A 20,051-nucleotide genomic window follows, 5' to 3' on the forward strand; every position below is an offset into this window, starting at 1 on the left:
CTTTGGATGTAATATGACTTTTATTTTTCTCCCTCCTGTATGCTTTTAATATTGTTTATCTTTTTAAAAAGTCTGAATATGAAATGCATCATGATATGTGTGTGTGTTTTGTGAGGATATTTATTTTGCCTGTGCTAGACAGAAGTTCATAGCATTTATGCCTGAAAATGGACATGCTTCTTCTGCTGGAACATTAATTTGTACAGGAATTTGAGGCAATTTACTCAAGAGTTGAGCTGATCTCAGGGTTTGGATTTTCTTGTTTACAGTCAGTTTCAACACACCAAACACTTCTGCTAAGGGCAATGTTATGGATTACATGTCTGTGCCTTCCCCCTAATTCCTGTGTAGAAATCCTAACCTCTAAAGTGATGATATTTGAAGGTGGTGTCTTCAGAAGGTAATTAGGTCTTGAGGGTGGAGCCCTTATGAATCAGATTAGTACACTGATAGGAAGAGGCAAGAGACAAACTGTTTTTCCACCATGTGAAGATGCAAAGAGAAATCAGCTGCCTGCAACAGGGAAGAGGGCCCTCACCAAACTCAACCATACTGATACCCTAATCATAGGTTTGTAATTTCAGAAGTATGAGAAATCAATTTCTGTTGTTTATGAGATTCCCAGTCTATGTTCTAACAGTCTGAACTGACTAAGATACCTGGAAAAGGGGCTTGATTGCCAAATTCTTGCTGCAACTGTAGCTTTGGACTTCCCCAGACACCTGTGCCTCAACAGGAGTCTCTATCCATGTCCTCATCATTCTGACAGTGATTGTCAGCTGCTGCTAGTCACCTAGTCATTGTCAATAAGTTTCTCTATTGTCTTGGTCTAGGGTTAGACTTAGGTAGGTCTACCCTTGGCATCGGGATGGAGCTTTCTCCTTCTCAAGTTAATAAAACTTTTGTAGATCATGTGTAGAAGTGAGCTTCTAAACCTTCTCCCTGTGTTAGGAAACCTCTAATGGCATTGGCATAAACCCTGGGGTCATAACTGTTTCCTCCCTCTCCCAAGGGGCTGAAGTGTTTTGCTCCTTAGAGGAGAGGATTTTGGTAGGACCTGTGCCTATTCCTAAGAATCAGTATCTTCAACAGTAAATAGGGTCTGTGGAAAAGAACATGCAAGTTGATGCAAACTCCCTCAGGGCTCACAAGTTTCTATCTCCTACTGCTAGTTTACACACATCTTTCACAAGTTTGTTTAAAAAGATTTTCTTTTTAATCTCTAATGAGGCCATATCTCTTGCCCACGCCCTCTGCCCCAGATGATCTAATGATTTTATCATGACTCTCTTTGGAGGTTTCTGCTTTCTTTTGAAGTATAAGCTCCTTGGTTTCTTGTCTCTCTGAGGAATTCATGAAAAGATATGATTCATAATGAGGCTGATTTTTTTTCTTGCTTTTAGTGTAGGACAAATGTGGAACTGTGTATATGTTTGGTATTCCATGCTTTCATTATCTTACCAGTCTTATTGTTTGCTATTGCTAATGTAGATATATAGTCATATTTTTTGTTTCTTGATTCTAAATATTTAGATAACTCTCATCATCAGGCTCTAGAAACAGATTTATAAAATTAATAAAATAGAATAATATACAGTGATATTTTATAAGCAATTCCTAGAATTTGAAAATAAAATATTTCCTATTAAAAAAAATGACCATAATAAATGAAAGGAATTTTTCTTCTCCCTGGAAGAAGAGAAGAAAAAGCTTTAAAAGTATTGCTAGATATAAAATCTTTTATCAAAGTATCATGATTGTTATAGTGTTTTTTGTCCAAAACTGTTATCAGGTCTCTGAATGTGCAAACTGCTTACAAAAGCATAACATGGTACCCTGCTTAACAGTACTAAGCTGGTTATGTTCACTAGATATACTGCTATCTCCTAAATCCTTGAGTCATTTTGACTCGGTGGAGAAATGTCTTAAAATTAATTGTTTACAAGTCAATTCTAAATCTGACACTCTGTCAATACTTATGTTGCATTCAGTATAACTGTGTGGCCTCTTACATTTCCCAGTCTATAATTCTTAACATTGTAGACCTCTGTTCTTAGTGACTATTTCACTGAAAGTTGTGCTTACAACAAATCTTTCTGTAATTGCAGGTTTTATATGGGGAGAAATTAAACAAATGTGGGATGGAGGACTTCAAGATTACATCCATGATTGGTGGAATCTAATGGATTTTGTGATGAACTCCTTATATTTAGCAACAATCTCCTTGAAAATTGTTGCATTTGTGAAGGTAACTATTGTTTGTGTTGCTGGTAAAGCATAAGAATAATTAATTGTTCTTAATTTTACTAATAATGTTACCTAGAACCTTATTTATTTGTGTGTAATATATATCAGTTCATAATTTTATTTTAGATATGTATGAAATACACAGATAATTCATTATTTATACTCAAAAACAAATTTAAATACTCAATTAGAGGTTGGCACCCATTTTTCTTGTATATGATTGAACTGATGCCTCAAAACTCTTTATAATAGCTGCCCCAGTTTCTAATCCTTTCCATTTCTAATGAAATTCTACCTCAACACTGTTCAAATTTTGGCAACCAAAGCTATTTTTATCAGTTATAACTAACTGATAAAATTACATAGACATATCAAAATATTACTCTTTCAAAGCTTTCAAATTATTTCAGTTTAAACTAATATAGTTTGATATAATTAGAGCACAATATAATTTTTCTCCTTATCCCATTCAACATGTCAGTGCCTGAAATTTCACACACCCATTACTCCCCCAGATTTTGTACATCAATCTTATCTGAACCCACATAATTTACATAAAACATTTCTGTTCTGCAATAATAATTGGGATTATTTTGTACTGTGGAGAATGTTTTTCAACACCCTGCCTTTCTTTTCACCTAATCTTTTCTCTTTAAAAAATTTTGTTTCAAAATGACTAGTAAATTAGTAAAAATGAATAAATAAGTGTCTAATTAGTATTTACATAAATAATTCATGTAATTTGGTGATATGAACTACAAAATGCTACCATGTAGGTGAACTATGATTCATTTCATCTAGTTCTTAAAATAGTGACAAGAGACTCTATGCAGTGTTCAGCTATGACAGGGTCAGATTGCCCCCAAGGGTGGAAAGACTATAGTTTCCAAAATGCATTCAATTAAAATTTCCTGGTACTTATCAAAACATTAGGAAAAATATTTTCTGCCAACATCATGGAAAGCCATCAATGTATACTTAAGAGTATAAACAATTTGGTATTTTTCTATCTGCATAGAATTTAGTGCCCTTGATGAAGACAGATAAGGTGTCATTTTCACCAAGGAAGTTATGAATCTATGTGAGAGAGGAACTTGCTAAGCAGTTTTGAATGCGTTTATGTCCAGTTCATCTTTCCTCTATAATGGTTCGTAAATATATCTATAAAGTTGTTTTGGACATGTCTCTGTTAAAAAGTAGTTACCTGTTTTTTGTGGTCCCATATAGCTATAAAATTTGGGGTATTATAACCATAGCAGTTCTCCTCAACTCTCTGGGCACATAAGAATCAGTGGAGAACTTGATAAAACATGGATTATTCCCCCTCCTCAGAGATTCTACATTCTAAGGCAAGGACCAAAATTTGCATTTCTATCAAACTCATCAGGTGATGCTTGTGTAGTTTGTCTAATGAAGAAATTGAAGAGCACTGGACAGTATAGTTCTATTCAAAACCTCAGAGAAATAGGAGATTGATTTCAAAAGGAACCTCTCATATATTTCTTGTATACAATATTCATATTAAGTTGTACAATACATTTACATGGTATTTATCTATAGAACACCTATTTTTTTCATATAAAAAGGGTAGAGGAAAATTATTCAGAAATCACCTCAGATAATGATGACAAATAAAATGGAATCTTTAGGAAAGTGTTCTATAGTTTAAGTACTTGGATCATAGGAGTTCACTTGTGATTGTCGATATAAGTCATTAATGTTCTTCCTGAATGATTAGTTTGTGTGACTAGGACTTGAAATGCATGGGGAGTGTTTAAGGGCATGTGCTTTAGTGTCAGGACCCCTGAGCAAAATTCTTTCCTCTATCAATTACTAATTGTGTGACTTGGACCTGTTTTCTCACCTCCCTGTGTCTCATCTATAAAATAAGAAAATGAATACTTTCTACCTTAAACAGTTGGTATGCGAAGTAAATGAGTTGATATATTTGAAGTTCTTATTAGAGAGTAAGTCCTTATTATTCCTTCTTTCTTTCTCTTTCACTCCTGTCTCTCTCTTTCTTCATATACCATAAGCTCACTGGAATTCTCTTTGTAAAATCTTTATTATGACTCTTCATATGATTCCAGTGTTTCAGCTCTGGAGTCACATTTGCCTTGGAAAGTCTATATGATTTGTGGAAAGTTATTTAATGCACCTCCCTTAATATTTTTATTTATCAAAACATGGTAATAATCAAAAGAGGACTTTCCTTGGGAGTCTTTGATATCATGCTGATTTGCTGACTCTCCCTTTCTTATTTTTGTTCCACCATTCAACTTTTTTTTTTTAAGATTTATTTATTTATTTATACAAGCACTGGGTACAGTCAGAAGCATAGGATGGTGAGAGAATTCACCAGAGTGGGGAACAGAACAGGCAGACTGACGAAATACACTGCTGAGGGGAGCAGCGGGCGCGGCAGGAGAGGTCTGTGGGCCATGTGGGGCCCTCGCGGGCAGCCGGGGATCAAACTGGTGCTGCAGAGGCTGTGGGCAGCTTCGCAGCCCAGCGCTCAGCCGCTGTGCCACCGGGGAGGCCCCACCATTCAACTTTTCATGTGAATTTTGAACTTACTGTTACAGAAAAGGTCTTTTTTGTGCAACACAAAAAAGACCTTGCCTTAACTAAGGCAAATAACCATTGTGGAAATCAATAAGAATTTATGGGAGTACACTAAGAAAGCAGCTTGTGATCTGATTGCTGAGATGCCTAGGATAAAGCCCCTGTCTTTAAGCAGTTCACACTCAGGTGAAAAAAACAAATGCATAGAAATCAGGCCCTTCCCATGTGATTAGGTCTGCATGGGGCTATGGCAGCATCAAGGAAGGAACTGAACTGAATTGGCATTGTGCAATTACATAGAGCAAGCAGGCATCTGTCATGTTCCTGAATATGCATGAGCATTTCTGAAGGAAAGACACAGTGTGCCAAAGACTGAGTGTATTAAGGAGACCAGTATTTACAAAGGATGAACCACAAAACAGTGGATGGGAAGGAATTTGCACCTCCTACCATAGAATTTGGATTTTCCCTGATAAATAAGAATCACTAATGCGATTAAACAGAGAATGATTCAAGTTGATGGATGCAGAAGTGTACACAGGGGAAGCTAATAAATGGTTGAATATGAAAAACAGAAAAGCCACAAGATAGGTAATTTATTAATTTTGAAGTGTTAGGTGGATGGAATCACCCTGATGTGGCTCCCTGGCAAAAGCAGATTGGTCTCTTATGGTGCTGGCTACAATGCCAAGGAGCTACATAGCTGGAATCTTTGCTGGAGGTGTCAGGTTTTCCCCTGTCTGTGGGTGCATAAATAGAAACACCAGCCTTAGGCTGTTTTTTGTTTGTTTTCTTTTGTTTTGCCTTGCCATGCATCCAAACCAAAAATAATGTGAGCCCACCAAAAGGAAAATCTTTCTCTCTAGAGGGGAGAACACTTTATAATAGGGCTGGCAGAAGGATCATCCTTTTTTAATTGATTCATCTTTTGTTATTCACCACCAGGAATGGGGGTGATCTTTTTAAAACAAAGCAGTTCATAGACAGGTGAAAGAAAGAGGTTCTTACCAAGGCTGTGGAGAAATTGGAGCTCTGATTCACTCTGGGTGTGCGCACTACCTATCCCGCTCCCTACCTGTGTGATTTGGGGCAAGTTACTTAATCTGTGCTTCATTTTTCTTATCTGCAAAACAGAGCTAATACTCAAATCCCATAGAATGTTTGAAGATTAAATTAATCAACACACTTAACGGCATAGAAGAGGATTTCATAGAAGCACCAAATAGTTGTTTTTAAGTTCAATGCAATCGAATTACATTGTATAGAGAAAAAGGCAGAAAGAAATATCTATGACTTTGATATTCTCCTTACACATACGACTTTATGGTGCTTCCTGGCATAACTTGATGCATTAACATTTCACAGCTTATGGATCGTGGCGTTTCATTTTTTTAATATGCTCCCAATTCTCAAGAGGTAGGTTGTCAGTTGTTTCCACTCCTCCCTATTTATGTATGAAATGTTAATTCAGAGTTTGTTGATGCCTGGGAACAATGATGAAATGTTACTTTAGTTTCATTAAGGCTCATTTCCTCCGAAATATGACCAGTCCCCTTTTCCATATACACAGCTTATCTCACATACTGATTTTCAGTCATTTGACATATGATTAAATGCCAATGTTTAACACTGTAATTTCAAGACTATTTTCAAAAATTAAAATTGCTATGGATAAAAGGATATTTACTTTAGCAGGCATGATGTATTTTTTTTATAGCATCATTCGTCTGAGTATTTCTAAGTTATATCTCATTGATCCTATCCTTATCAGCTAGAAAGTAGGCAAAGATTGTTGTTTCCATTTCACAAATGCTTTGGTTACAGTGCACTCTTCAAGTTAAGGGATTTTCTTAATGTTTTGTTTAAAAGATTTATTTTTGCAGACAGGAGCTGGGGTACAGGCCAGAGGTGTGGGGGGTGAGAGGATTCACCAGAGACAGAGTAGGGAACAGAACAGGAAGATTGACCAAATAAGATACTAAAATAAGATACTAAAAAATAAGATACTAAAATCTGTGAGTTTGAGATGCCTGTGATATGCCCAATAAAAAGTGAAAGAAGTACCAGATTGTAAAATATACTATAAAGTGGAGAGTCTGGGCTAGAAATGTGGAACGGAGAGTTACAAGCACATAACTGACAGTTGAAATTGTAGAAAACATCCAGAGAGAGTGGGTAGAATGGAAGAGAAGAGATTTGATGTGAACTCAACAGTTAAGGGGCTGCTGAGAAAGAAGCAACTGTAAAGGCTCCTGAGAAGACATGTCACAAATGGTTGGAGGTAAATATGCAAAGATGAAAAAATGAATTAAAATTAATATAAAATGACTGAAACTTGATCTTTTAATTCCTAATACTAGGTGTGGAAAATATATTCAATAATCCAAATAATTATAAAATTTCTAAATTGCAAGAATTTTTAAATTGCTTTGTATAATCACGACTGTATCTAAAAACCTAAGTAAATGTATATGTGAACTAGAGGAGAAACATTACGATGCATAGCTTGAAAGAATGAGCCAAGAGATAATTATTTAATATTCATATGTTTATTATTCCTCACAGGAAATGAAGTTTCTGGATTAGAGGCTAGACCATTGATTCATATAAGTGTTAGCGTTAGTTCCCCATGCCCCAAGCCCTCCAGAGTGACATGAGTAGAGTCAGATTTCCCTTTTATTTATCGGAATTTGTACCTCAGGAGAGAAACTGGGGAAACGTGAATCTTAGAGCTTCCACTGTGCAGCTGTGCCAGCTGCCCATCTTCCCCCTGGAGAAGGAGATGGAAAGACCTTGACTTTCTAGAGCAAGCAGATTTTCTCTGGGGAGGCAAAGATCCCTGAGTTTATTATCTTTAGAATATAAGCAGATGACTCCAGGGAGATGCTTCTGTATTTCTCAGGGGGTCTCTGTTTTTAACTCGCATGGCTTATTTACCATTCAAACATCCTTTAACCCAGATGCCAACAATAATTTTCTCAAAAAGCCTAGATTATCATCCATGTAAACATGCTTATATTTCCCAATTACCAGAAATGTACTAGGGTAGAATCTACCACCTCATGACTTGTCAAATGGAAAGCACTTATTACATGCAGAACATAGTATTAAATATTGTGAAAAATTCCAAGAAAACAATTATATCCTGAAGACTGTTTCCTGTTTCATATTTTGTACATTTTGAAAGATAGTCCTTAAAGCAGATGAGGGAGGGAAGGAAAGACAGTGAGAGAGAGAGAGAGAAGAGAATTAGAATTAGGTATCAACAGAGGGGGCGATGTATAATAAGTGTGTTTTTCAAAAGAAGTTTCAAAAAGGAGAATATGATGTTGGCCTTTGAAGAAAAAAATACTTCACATAGAGGAGTACCAAATGGAGAAAAGTGGGTAGTATTCGACTCTACAAACCTTCACTCTGATATTTGCTATAATGAATTAAAGATACCTTACAATTTATAATGTTTTTCTCCATCTTCAATCATTAGCTATTTTATGCTGAAGCTATGAGTGGAAATGTTACCCAGACTTAAAAATAGAAAATAATTTTTCTCTAGTTCAATCTTGATTGTCTTAAATTTTCACTCAAGCGAGAGTCTGTGTTGAACAAAATCAAGAGCTTGTGATTTATTTTCTTGTCAGAGAATTAAAAAATACTATCTATTAGTTTCAAGAGAATTAATTAACATTTGTAAAAGTCTTTGGCATAAAATGTAACACAAAAGAATGAAAATATTCTGATGGGTCTCATAAAGAAGTGAAGCTTGCTTCCTTTTCTGACATAGTTATTAAGGAAACTATCCCATTGTCTGGACATACTTTTCATGCAGAAAAAAAGAATTCATAAATTATTCAATTCTCATATAGGTTTAATTATAGGTTTTCATAATGCAACATTTTAATGGCTCCTTTTTGAAAAAAGATGTCAATTTACTTATATAATACAAGGGATAAATTTCATTGTACTCTTCATATAGATGACTATCGAGAGAATTCAAAACTGACATTCTAATTTGTGGTCCTATTTAATTTGTTCAAAATTTAGCATAGCAAATATTTTCCCCAAAGCTCTTAAGTTATCTAATTAAGATACATTGAGATAAATAGCACACTGTCTACACATTAAATATAAAAAATAAGCCACTCATTGACTCTTTGGATGATTTCTCAGGTTTAAACTACATTTAGATGTAACAGATACAAAGCACTAACAGTTGTTCCCTGCTTGGTCATTACCATTTCCAAGACAACGGATCATAATTTCTACTTATTTGCATGTAATTTGTATCCTTACATGTATTCCTCTAGAATAGTCAAAGGAGCCAAGCATGGTAAGTACAGCCATTGGTTAGTCATTGTCCTTTATAATGTAGCTTTCTTTGTCATCATGATATTGCTATCTTTTCCCAACAGAAAATCAGATTTTTCCCTACATATCATTTTCCTTTTCTTTTTTAAGTTCCATGGATAGGTCAAGGACAGCTACATTTCATGTGTTAGCAAGTACTATGAAAGACAAGGACAGATTAGGAAATCTGCTTTGATTAAGGCTCATAAATTATAAATTACTTCCATATTCTTAGTTTTATGTAGATTGATACTGCTTTCACCATGGTGGAGGACAACAGCTTCCTGGCAATGCTCCTAGTGCTGAAGCTACCTGCCATGGTATAGCAGCCTGAAGTTGGCATATTCATACGTATGTGTTTTTTTTTTTTTTTTTTTTTACTTTCCTTTGTCTGTTTTCTCCAGTACAGTGCTCTTAATCCACGAGAATCTTGGGATATGTGGCATCCCACTCTGGTGGCTGAAGCTTTATTTGCTATTGCAAACATCTTCAGTTCCTTGCGCCTGATCTCACTGTTCACAGCAAATTCTCACCTGGGGCCTCTGCAAATCTCTCTGGGAAGAATGCTCTTGGACATTTTGAAGTTTCTATTCATATACTGCCTCGTGTTACTAGCATTTGCAAATGGCCTAAATCAACTGTACTTCTATTATGAAGAAACAAAAGGATTAAGCTGCAAAGGCATACGGTGTGAAAAGCAAAATAATGCATTTTCAACGTAAGTCCAACAGACATTTCTAGCAGTAATATTATGAAGAATTTAGAGCATTATAATTTGAAAAATTATGACAAATGGTTGCAGAGAAAACTTTGCTAAATGCAAAAAAAATCAGAATTAACAAGGCCTTAAATATAAATGGATTCTTATCAAAATTAAACACACACACACACACACACACACACATCCCCTATGTTAATCTTGAATTTTAGTAAAAAGGTCTTTTCTTTTAAATGAGCCCATTAAAAGAAAAATACATGTAAACTGATTTAAAATGTGTAATAAAACAGCAATGTGTGACCTACTGTCATCTTACAAGCACATTAAGAGATAAAAGATATATATAATCAATCATATAGGAAAATCCAAGTGCTTCTCTGTCTTTCCCCCATATGTTTTCCAGGTACTACACGTCCTTCACTAGTCTCTTACATTTTCTGGTTTCCTATACAAAAATCTAATTATGTAAAAATAAACCAAAATAGAAACCCAAGATAACCTAGACCATGATTATGGTACATGAGAAGTTCTCTGTGCTATAGGCCTCCTCCAAGGTCAACCTCACTATCAGGTATGCTGATAACACAGTTTCACAATCATCATGTTTGATGCTCACCAAGTCCTCAGAGAATACTCCGCAGGCATTTGTGTCCTTTTTCTTCCCTTTGTGATAAACAGTTAATTAGCAGATGAATGAAGTTCAGTGATTTTTCCTGACACAGTAAACACATGTGAATACATGATTAATTTGTAGTTGACCTTAAAAGTCATACCCTATTCCTAAGTGATTACAGAATTTTATTTAATATGAGAGTATAGTAATTTCTCAAATGGGAGGAAATCAATAACTTCACATAAATTAAATCAGTTATGGCTTAAATTCTCTCATTGGTTCAATTCTGTATCTCTTTTATCTTTGAGCCCAGTGTTTAAAACATCCATTAATTTGCACACAGAGAAATTTAATTTCAGCCTTAGCTGCCTCAAATTCTTTCCGAAAGACTTGATACAATCTGAATCCAAAAGGAAATAATAAATCCTCCCAACTTCCCCTGTCATTTCATCCCTTACTTCCCAATCTCTTTATTCTTTTGTTAAGCTACAGCTTACTTGGTCTTGTCATTATTCTTAATCTTTCTTCAGAGTCCACAGGGCAGGTATTCAATGAAGCCCCTTGTAGCAACATCTTTCTGACTGACTAGTAATGGGTTGTGTTTCAGTTTTGATGTATCTGTTCGCAATCATTTATGACCACTGTTTTAATAATCTGCCCTCTGGCGCCTAAAACCAGGGTTTTACAATGGTCTGAACTTACCAAGACATGCCATCTATATCTGCTGCTGTTTCCCTGTGATTCCAAGCTTTGTCTTCCAGAAAGAAGTTTCGCATAGACCCTAGAATGTGTTACCTCCCCAGGTCTTCTTCAATTCTGGGATTAGATCTGTTTCCAAAATCCTGTCTCTTCTTAGACATTTGATTCGCCTGTAATTAATAACATTACATATAATCTTATCTTGATATGTGACCCTAAGATTCTCAGGAATCCCCTTTCTCTATTACTGGTTTCATGGCACATAATTACATATTATGAGGTAATTTTAACATCAGTTCAAGAACAGTAATGTTAGGGAAGTCTCATGCAGTTATCTAATATAAATTGTATGCTAAAAGCAAACATTTAATTGATTGGATTATGTATTGGATTGTATCCATACCAATGGTATTCTCTAGTATCATGAAAAAGCAACAAATAATTGCAAATCTCAAATATAATTGGTCCAAATCATTCAATCCAAATAAATCAGGTATTCTACCTGAAATTTAATTTTCTTGATAATGGCATATAAACCTGTAAGCCACAAATTACTTTTGTTTAACATTATTCAAAAACTAAAAAATAAATGAATAACTCCTAGTATTATTAATGTACCAGAATATACAGTGTACTAAGCACATACAAGTTGCCAGTTCCTAAATGATCTTGTTTTTGTATAATTGCTATAGATCACTGTGAAAGAAAATCTAATGATGTACTTGTGTTCCTTCTTTGCATCTTATTTTGGTGCTTTTGTGGATTTTTTATATTTTTTTAATTCTGAAGATTCATAAATTTAAGACTTTGCTGTATTCCTACCTTCTATCTCAGATGTCTTATTCTATAAGGGAATTAAAAAACATAAGAATTCATGTAAAGTGCCTAACAGTGTTTGTCATGCAATGTAATAAAAACAATGTTAGCTATTCTACTTCTTCTAATCATTAGCCACAGTGGTAGAATATTGCCTCTCACCTGACTCTCCCATCCACTACTTTTACTCCCTGTACTCCAGGTGCAAAGGCTGAAACTTTGAGCCTTGTGTTTCCCATCACTCCTGTCTCTCTCCTTCCTTTCATCTAAGCAATCCTGAAAGTAAGTTTAAAATGATGTCTTCTTTTTCTTATTCACTCTTCACCCAGTTGCAATCTGGCTGCTGCTTCCATCACTTTGTTAAAAGCATCTTCCTAAATGGGGAGGTATGGTGTTTCCCCACCCCCACTTAAAGAGGGGCAGAGTTGAGCAGCCAGGTGAAGCTATATAACAGGTAAGGCAGGTGGGCTTAGGGGAGACAGGTGGGAGAAGAAGGGTACTAGTTTCTTGGCTTTGGACTTGCCCCAGGGACTTGGGAGACTTGGGTGAGGCACGTGTAGGAGAAACATGTAGAGACACTTGGAAGAGACATGGGTGCGAGCACATGGAGAGGTTGACAATAGTAGGCTTTACCTTGATTTGTAAATTGATTTTGCTCTTTTTGTCTCAGCTTTCTGGGACCTGCTTCAGAATCCCTTTCCTACGGTTTCCTGCCACCCCCTTCACATGCAGAGCTTTACTCCTGCTATTTTTAAACTTGGTATACTCACCCTTGCTCACTGCCCATGTCTAAATCTACATTCCCTTATCCCTGTGCTGGGCTTTCCATCACCATATGTCTTCCATCTTGTTGCTTTAATAATCTTTCAAAACCAAAATCTTGACATTCTTCTGTCTATAGTATCTAAATTGCTTCTCATTCCTTACTGCATACAGCTAAATTTCTTAGTGTGACATACCAGATCATTCAATGATGTGCCTTTGGCTTAATTTTTAAGCCTCATCTTTCTCCATTCCCCAGTAACACTTTTCTCTTAAATGTTTTTAATGGGTTGTAAATTCACAAGTATGTCTTACCTTCTCTTACCCTAGAATGCCCCTATTCTGCCCTCCCAACTGGCAAAATTTTATTGTTTTCCAAAACCTATCTGTGATGTACTTTTTCAGGAATCTTGTCCTGCATCCCTCTAGTCTAGTCTGAGGGACTCCTGGTGGACTTAGAAAGGGCCCTTTGTTTTCTGTGTCATTGTGCATTTTCTAACAAGTAAATGGACACTTCTTGCTCTTTTCCTACTTCCAGGTCTTTTTACTCTTTACCTTGGGAAGAACTACATATTACTAAAAGAGAATAAATGTTCAGCCACTGAAATTATCCTTCATGTAATTTAAAGATAATAATCTCTGGGTAAGACACTGTCTTATAAAGAGGAAGTCATGGACTTTATGACACATATTATCTCTTAAAAAAAAACCCTTTGATATTAATTGTATTCCACATAATTGAAACTGGCCAGTTCAAGTCATACTTTGTTTTATAATTACAGATTACTTACAAACTAAGAATAAAGTGTGTCTGCTACTAATTTATATTTATATAATATAATATAATATAGAAATAGAATATAGAAATATAAATATTTATAAATATAATATATAAATATAATATATAAATATAAAATATATAAATATAATATATAAATTATATATTATAATTTATATTTCCTCATTGTTTTAGTCCCAAGAGATATAGGAACTTACTACCATTTTATTTGTTTGCTTTTTCCAGTTGTAAATATTTAGGAAACAAGCTAGTTTTCAGAAGTGGCAATTGAAAAAGCAAAAGACAAAGTTTAAAAGCAAAAGACAAAATCTTGAAGAAGGCTATACTGTAACCTCAACAAATAGAAAATACCAGGTATTAATCTTCAACAAGGGTTTTAGACTAAGTGTCAGTCAAGAGTGGTATTATCCTCCAGAGGTTTCTGTCCTTGTCTCATTATAGAATTAGGAAAATAGTTGTCACAAAAGGCAATCTGCAATGTGGTACAACTAATGACTCTACAATCTATAGGTGATGTTGCTGTCAATAGATTTTTGAATCATTAATTATGTAAACATTTCTAGAAGCAATAGCTTTGAAATGTTAACACAGAATGACTTCAAAATACATATGGTAAAAAGGATAATTAGCTTAGAAACACCCAACTCTTGATATTAGGGTATTAATTTAAGAGGTAAGTATATTTTAGTTAGTGGAGCTATTCTGTGAAGCTCATTTCTGATTCATTCCTCTGGAAAAAGTAAAATAAAGTAAATATAAGAAGACTTCCAAAGTTAATCACAAAATGTCATCTTATTTTGAATTTTCTCCTTTTCAAATTCCAATTGGAAATGTAAATAAATATTTTGCCAAAGGTTTTGCTAATATTCCCTAATAATTATTGTTCATTTTTAGACAGAAGCAAATCAATATTATTCAACCATAATAACCCACTTATTCTATATCACTGTTTTCACTTGAACATTTAAAAACGACAGTTATGGGATTTAATGTGGCATCATTTTGCATAATCTATTATATCACTTATGTAACATTTAGTTCTCTCTGAACTGCTATCAATGTCAGGGGAAAACCAGCTGAATTTTATTTGTATATTCGCAGTGAGAATATACACTGGAAAGGGAAAACAAAACAATTTCACATTTCAAATCCAAATGATACTGTCATTAATTTTAGAAATTGTCCTTAAAGTTACCAAAAATAAAGAACCCCCTGACCTTGGGTCAAAATTGTTATTTTCCCCAGAAACTTTTCAAAGAATAATTCCTAGTGGTCTTTGACTAGAGACAATGAATTAAATTAAACTTAACCTGATTTTGTTCAAATCTGACATCTGGATTGTCAACTGGACACGTAATGCACATCCTGCCAAGGAGTCACTGATTGGAGTAGATTGGGTCAGCGCTCTTACCTCTGTATGGTCACTTGTCCCACTGCTGAATGGCTATAGTGAAATAAATACAAAAGCAAACAATTAAGTTTTATGGTCTTTAACTAAAATTTAATTCTACAATATGTGAAAATATTATTTTTTTATAAAGCAATAGATTTGAGTAAAGAAGCCCTGAACACCAATTAAGTCATCCTTAGTTAGATTCTCCTGGTTACACAGATCAGAAACTCTGTTTCAAGTGATGGGAGTTTTGGTATAAGAATTAGAATAAGGTTACAGCCTTTTGATCCTCACAGCCCTTTGATTTTTAGGAAAGGCAGAATCTAGAACCAGCCCAGCTTCAGGAAGGTCAGGAGTTGACACAGTGTTGAACCATGGGATTTTTACTATGAGAACCAATGCTAATGTGACTCAATTTCTCCATGTGTGTTCCCTTTGGAGCTTTTTTATTACCAGCTTATTAATTCTCAGTTTCCTGCTTCTTAGTTTGTACTGTCTCAAACCTTTGGTTTCTCATAATCCTAGTGATTCTGGCTCTATATCCTAATTCCTATCATTTCAACCCCTTTAACAACTATTTCTAAATGACTCTTGATATTTCTTTTTTTTTTTAATTTATTTATACAAGAACTGGGGCACAGGCCAGATGCACGGGAGGGTGAGAGGATTCACCAGAGACAGAGTGGGGAACAGAACAGGCAGACTGACAAAATACACTGCTGAGAGGAGCAGCGGGCAAGACAGGAGAGGTCTGTTCTCTCTGTGGGTTGCTCTGAGGCTGGTAGGGTTGGAACTCATGCTGCAGAGGCTGCAGACAGCTTCACAGTGCTGCGCTCAACATCCTGCACCACCAGGGAGCCCCAGCCTCTTGATATTTCTAAGATAAAATTTCTTATATAAAAAATCTGACCATGTAGGCTCATCTTTTCATATCAGGCCATACTATGAATTGGTCTCCTTGGGTTCCTTGACCATGACTGACTAATCCATCCAGGCTCTAGGTGAGGCTCCCAGATCACCTCTGATAAAAAGTGTAAATGGAACAATGTTCTAGGCTTGGGAGCTGCCAAGAAAACATGACTGTCTCAGTCTTACAAAATGATTCCAAACTAGCACCTGTCTCTTTCTCTCTAGATGCTGAAATCCTACGTGCTTAGTCACCATGCCAAGTGTGAGATAGTTTTTCATTTTACAATATAATTTAACTACAATCTTAGTCCAACCATTTATCAGAGTTGAAGAGTTCTTTTGTTTCTTTACAAACTTAAAGTAAGGTTTCAAATTGGTCCTACCTAAACAAACACTACCTCATTTAGATTTAAACAATTCATTTAAGTTTCAAGACACTCTTTACTGTATCTCATTTCTTAGAATATGTTAAAGAAACTTTACCTTTGATAAAATCGCCAGAGTTCATTCTTTGAGAAGAGTGAAGGTCCCCTGAAATACAAAAAAAAAAAAAAATCAAATATTCTATTTTAAGCATTCAGAGATCCTTTGTAATCTTCAAGAATTATCTGTGGTTTTAACTCTAATTGTGGAAATCCATGATAACAGTATTTTTAATCCTCCTATAACCAAAGCAAATCTGGATAAAAGAACTGATGTTTTTCAAAGTCTCAACTTAATGATGCTAAGCTGACCCTAAATTACTGAAGGGCCAGCAAACATTCTATGAGGAGAAACCACAGTAAATATTTTAGGCTTGTGAGTCACATATACACTAACCTCTGCCATTTAACACAAAGTGAAAAACAATGCATGAATGAATTTGCATTTCAACAAAACCTTATTTCTGGACACTGAAATGTGGATTTATATGATTTCCACATGTACCAAAATATCACTCTTCTTTTGATTTTCTTCCAATCATTTGAAAAAGCAAAAATCATCTTTAAGTCAGGGGCCATATTAAAAGGGGCTATGGATTAGGTCCGTCACCACTGCTCTAGGAAACTAAATGCAGAGTTCAAAATCATGGAAAAATTAAGTGCACCATTTGTGCTAGTATGATGAAACAGTTTTCTTATTAGGCCTAATTTTAGAATAACCTAAAATGTTACTTTACTATTGATATTGATAAATTTAATCAAACATGAATAATAATCATTAAGTTCTGTTATTATAACTTACTGCATAATGATGCTATTAATATAGCTATTAGTGTCCTTTTATCTTTATTCTAGGTTATTTGAGACTCTTCAGTCCCTGTTTTGGTCAATATTTGGGCTCATCAATTTATACGTGACCAACGTCAAAGCACAGCATGAATTCACTGAGTTTGTTGGTGCCACCATGTTCGGGACATACAATGTCATCTCTCTGGTTGTCCTACTCAACATGTTAATAGCTATGATGAATAATTCTTACCAACTGATTGCTGTAAGTTGAATGACTTTATTTTAATTCAATATTCACCCCTCAAAGGTCTTGTTCCTAGCTATTCTTCATCTGAGTATCATTGGAAATGAGTCAGTCTAATTGGATACTGATGAGACAGACCAGAAGTATAACATAAATTGTTAATTTCAAGTTTCTAAGCAGTATTCTACCATATTTGGCTGTTTATTAATTTAGTTTGTCATATTACTCATGATTATAAAATAAATTAAATCCGTCTTGCCAGGCAGTCATGCAGTAGTAGGTGAGGCATCATTCATCAAAAGGCAACTCATTTCCATGCAACCCTTTGGGCTATGTATGGTCTCTATCCATTTAACCTATAGTCTGGATAAAAGCAAAACCATGCCCACTTGGCCAGATACAAAAGATAGCCCAGAGAGGAGACTGAGGGGGAAAACCACAGGAGTTTCAGATTCTTAAAGCCCAGAAAAAGCGATGCATTCATCACCCTGAATTCTGTAACAGAATATATAATGCCATATGTATTTATTTGAAACTCTGGAATCCAAACACCTTAGCTTCACTTATTCATTCTTTCAAAAAATTCTTACTGAGTATTTATTCTGCTTACAGGTACAGTTCTAGGAACTAGAAACACAGTAATGGACAAGACAGACAAAGCCCTTTATCCTCTTGAACTTATACATATAAGACATATGTCTAAGGTCAGCAGTAACAGTGACAAAATAAACCTATGCTTGAATAAATTTTTAAGCCTCTTGTTTTTATACATTAGACAAGTAGCATTTTATAAATATAATTGTAGTCTGCCCATTTTCACTATAAATAACTGCAATTGCATTGCATCTCTGAATCTATAGTTAAACCCCTGGAGTGTTGTTATTTTGAGAAGCAGCCTTCTGAATTTACTTAAATTGTCTTTATGAAGACACCTGTCACAGATGAAAAAAGTGCATAAAACCTAAGAATGGATGATCTTTTTACTGATTCATAGACTAAAGCAGTGCTACTGGATATACCTAGAAATGTGCACTTAGATTTAAATTTAGATTTAGAAATGTGAATTTAAATGTAAATGCTAGAACTTAGCATTTACATTTGAATATCTTACTTAAGCATCATCTTACATATCTGAATTGTGTTATATAGTTCCTATATATTTACTCCAGAGTTTTGTATTCTTCTAGTCAACACAGTTCTAAAATGCGGACTCTATTTTCTAGACTGCTTTTCCAGAAAAAAATTAGAATGCTTCTAACTCTGTATACAACTTGATTCCCATAAAGCATTAAAGGTACCAGTTTTATCAACAGGAGAACATTATTCAATAGTACATTTCATTTTGCTTCTATGTGAGATATGTTTACTTAGGTTACTTCTTACAGAGATAAGAATGATCTTCAACTTTCTACTTTTGTTTAGCCCAAACTCTTACGCGACTTGAGAGGTGAGCAGCCCTGAGAACCTGAAACGCCCTGCACGAACAAGCCTGTGTTTGATTTTCACCTCTGTCTTCACCCTGGGGGCTTTCTCTTTTTGTATTATTGCCCTAACTCAGAGCTTTAGGGTGAAGTATGGATAAAAAGAGGAAAATGTACTAGTTGAAAGGCAAAAGCTATCGTGCAGTTCACACTAATGTCTGTTTCTCCCCCACTCATTTGTTCATTGATCAAATACTTGTTGTGCACCTATTATATGCCAGACATACACTTGCTTTAAGAGATATGGAAATATAATATAACCCCTGCCCTGGAGAAAAATTTGATGTAGTAGGGACAAAAATCAATAATTTCAATATTGAGACAAAGAATTTAAGAATGTGGTAAGAATACATAAAGAAGGGAGGATGATGTTTTGGGTGGGTGGTGTTATAGGGGGCAGCTGAGGTGGGTGGGAGTCAGGTCAGCCTTCCCAGGAGAGGAAATACATAAGCTAAGATTTAAATATTGACTAAGAATTAGATGTTGGGCAGCAGAAGGTGATTTGGTTATCACCAGCTTAAAACTTTCCCCTTCAGATTTTCAAACCACTAAAGATTTTGTTAATGACCCTCTTGGAATCCTGAACCATGAACAAAAGGAGTCTGCCATGTAATAGCAATGAAAGTACTTGAGGAGGTCAGAATGAGTTTTAATTTGGGGCCCCCTAGGAATGGAAGAATCAGTAGGAGCAGAAGCTACTCACAGGCCTACATCTATGTGACCACTTTTTTATTACCTTGAGCCAATTCTTGAGTTTCATTCTCTATGACTTCTGAAAAATATATTTGCTTTTTATATTAATGCAGATTCTATAAGCTTACTTAGAAAGAAAGAGCAGGAAGTGGGGAGAAATACAGAAAGAGTGGCAGAGAGAAAATGTGAAATTAATTTGTATGCTTCTATCTTCCCATCAATCCATTCAATTAAATATTTGCTAAGCAACAATAAGGTCATGCATTTTATAGATGGTGATTCCTGTTGGAAGCACAATCTGTTCAGTGTCTAGAATAAAACTCATAGTGTTCAAAGTAGAAATGTATATATATAATACATGCATTTATTAGCACACAGCAATTTAGAAATATTAGAATAGAACATATTGTTAGATTATTCTCCTACTCTAAAATCTTTCTTTTTAATAACATTAATGGGCTAAAATGAACTGTTTAAAATTTTTAAAATGCATGTATGCTGAGTTTCTACCACCTCCTACTTCCCAGATTTTCGGCATAAATCAGATTGTAGCTAAT

The 20,051-nt window shown here is 35.0% G+C and overlaps 1 protein-coding gene across 6 annotated transcripts in view; it reads left to right on the forward strand.

Annotated features, from left to right (window-relative positions):
- Window positions 1-20,051, forward strand: part of TRPC4 (transient receptor potential cation channel subfamily C member 4) — a gene marked incomplete at both ends in the record, with an annotated part of 138,374 nt that overhangs the window by 98,116 nt on the left and 20,207 nt on the right. For all 6 annotated transcript variants that reach the window (XM_084235219.1, XM_084235220.1, XM_084235221.1 and 3 more), the window contains 3 exons: window positions 2,109-2,248; window positions 9,561-9,874; window positions 17,143-17,338. In XM_084235219.1, coding sequence (XP_084091345.1) covers window positions 2,109-2,248; window positions 9,561-9,874; window positions 17,143-17,338 — 650 coding nt within the window. The remainder of the gene's footprint in view (window positions 1-2,108; window positions 2,249-9,560; window positions 9,875-17,142; window positions 17,339-20,051) is intronic.

Source organism: Talpa europaea (genome assembly GCF_964194135.1).
Source record: "Talpa europaea genome assembly, chromosome: 6".
NCBI classification, from domain to species: Eukaryota; Metazoa; Chordata; class Mammalia; order Eulipotyphla; family Talpidae; genus Talpa; species Talpa europaea.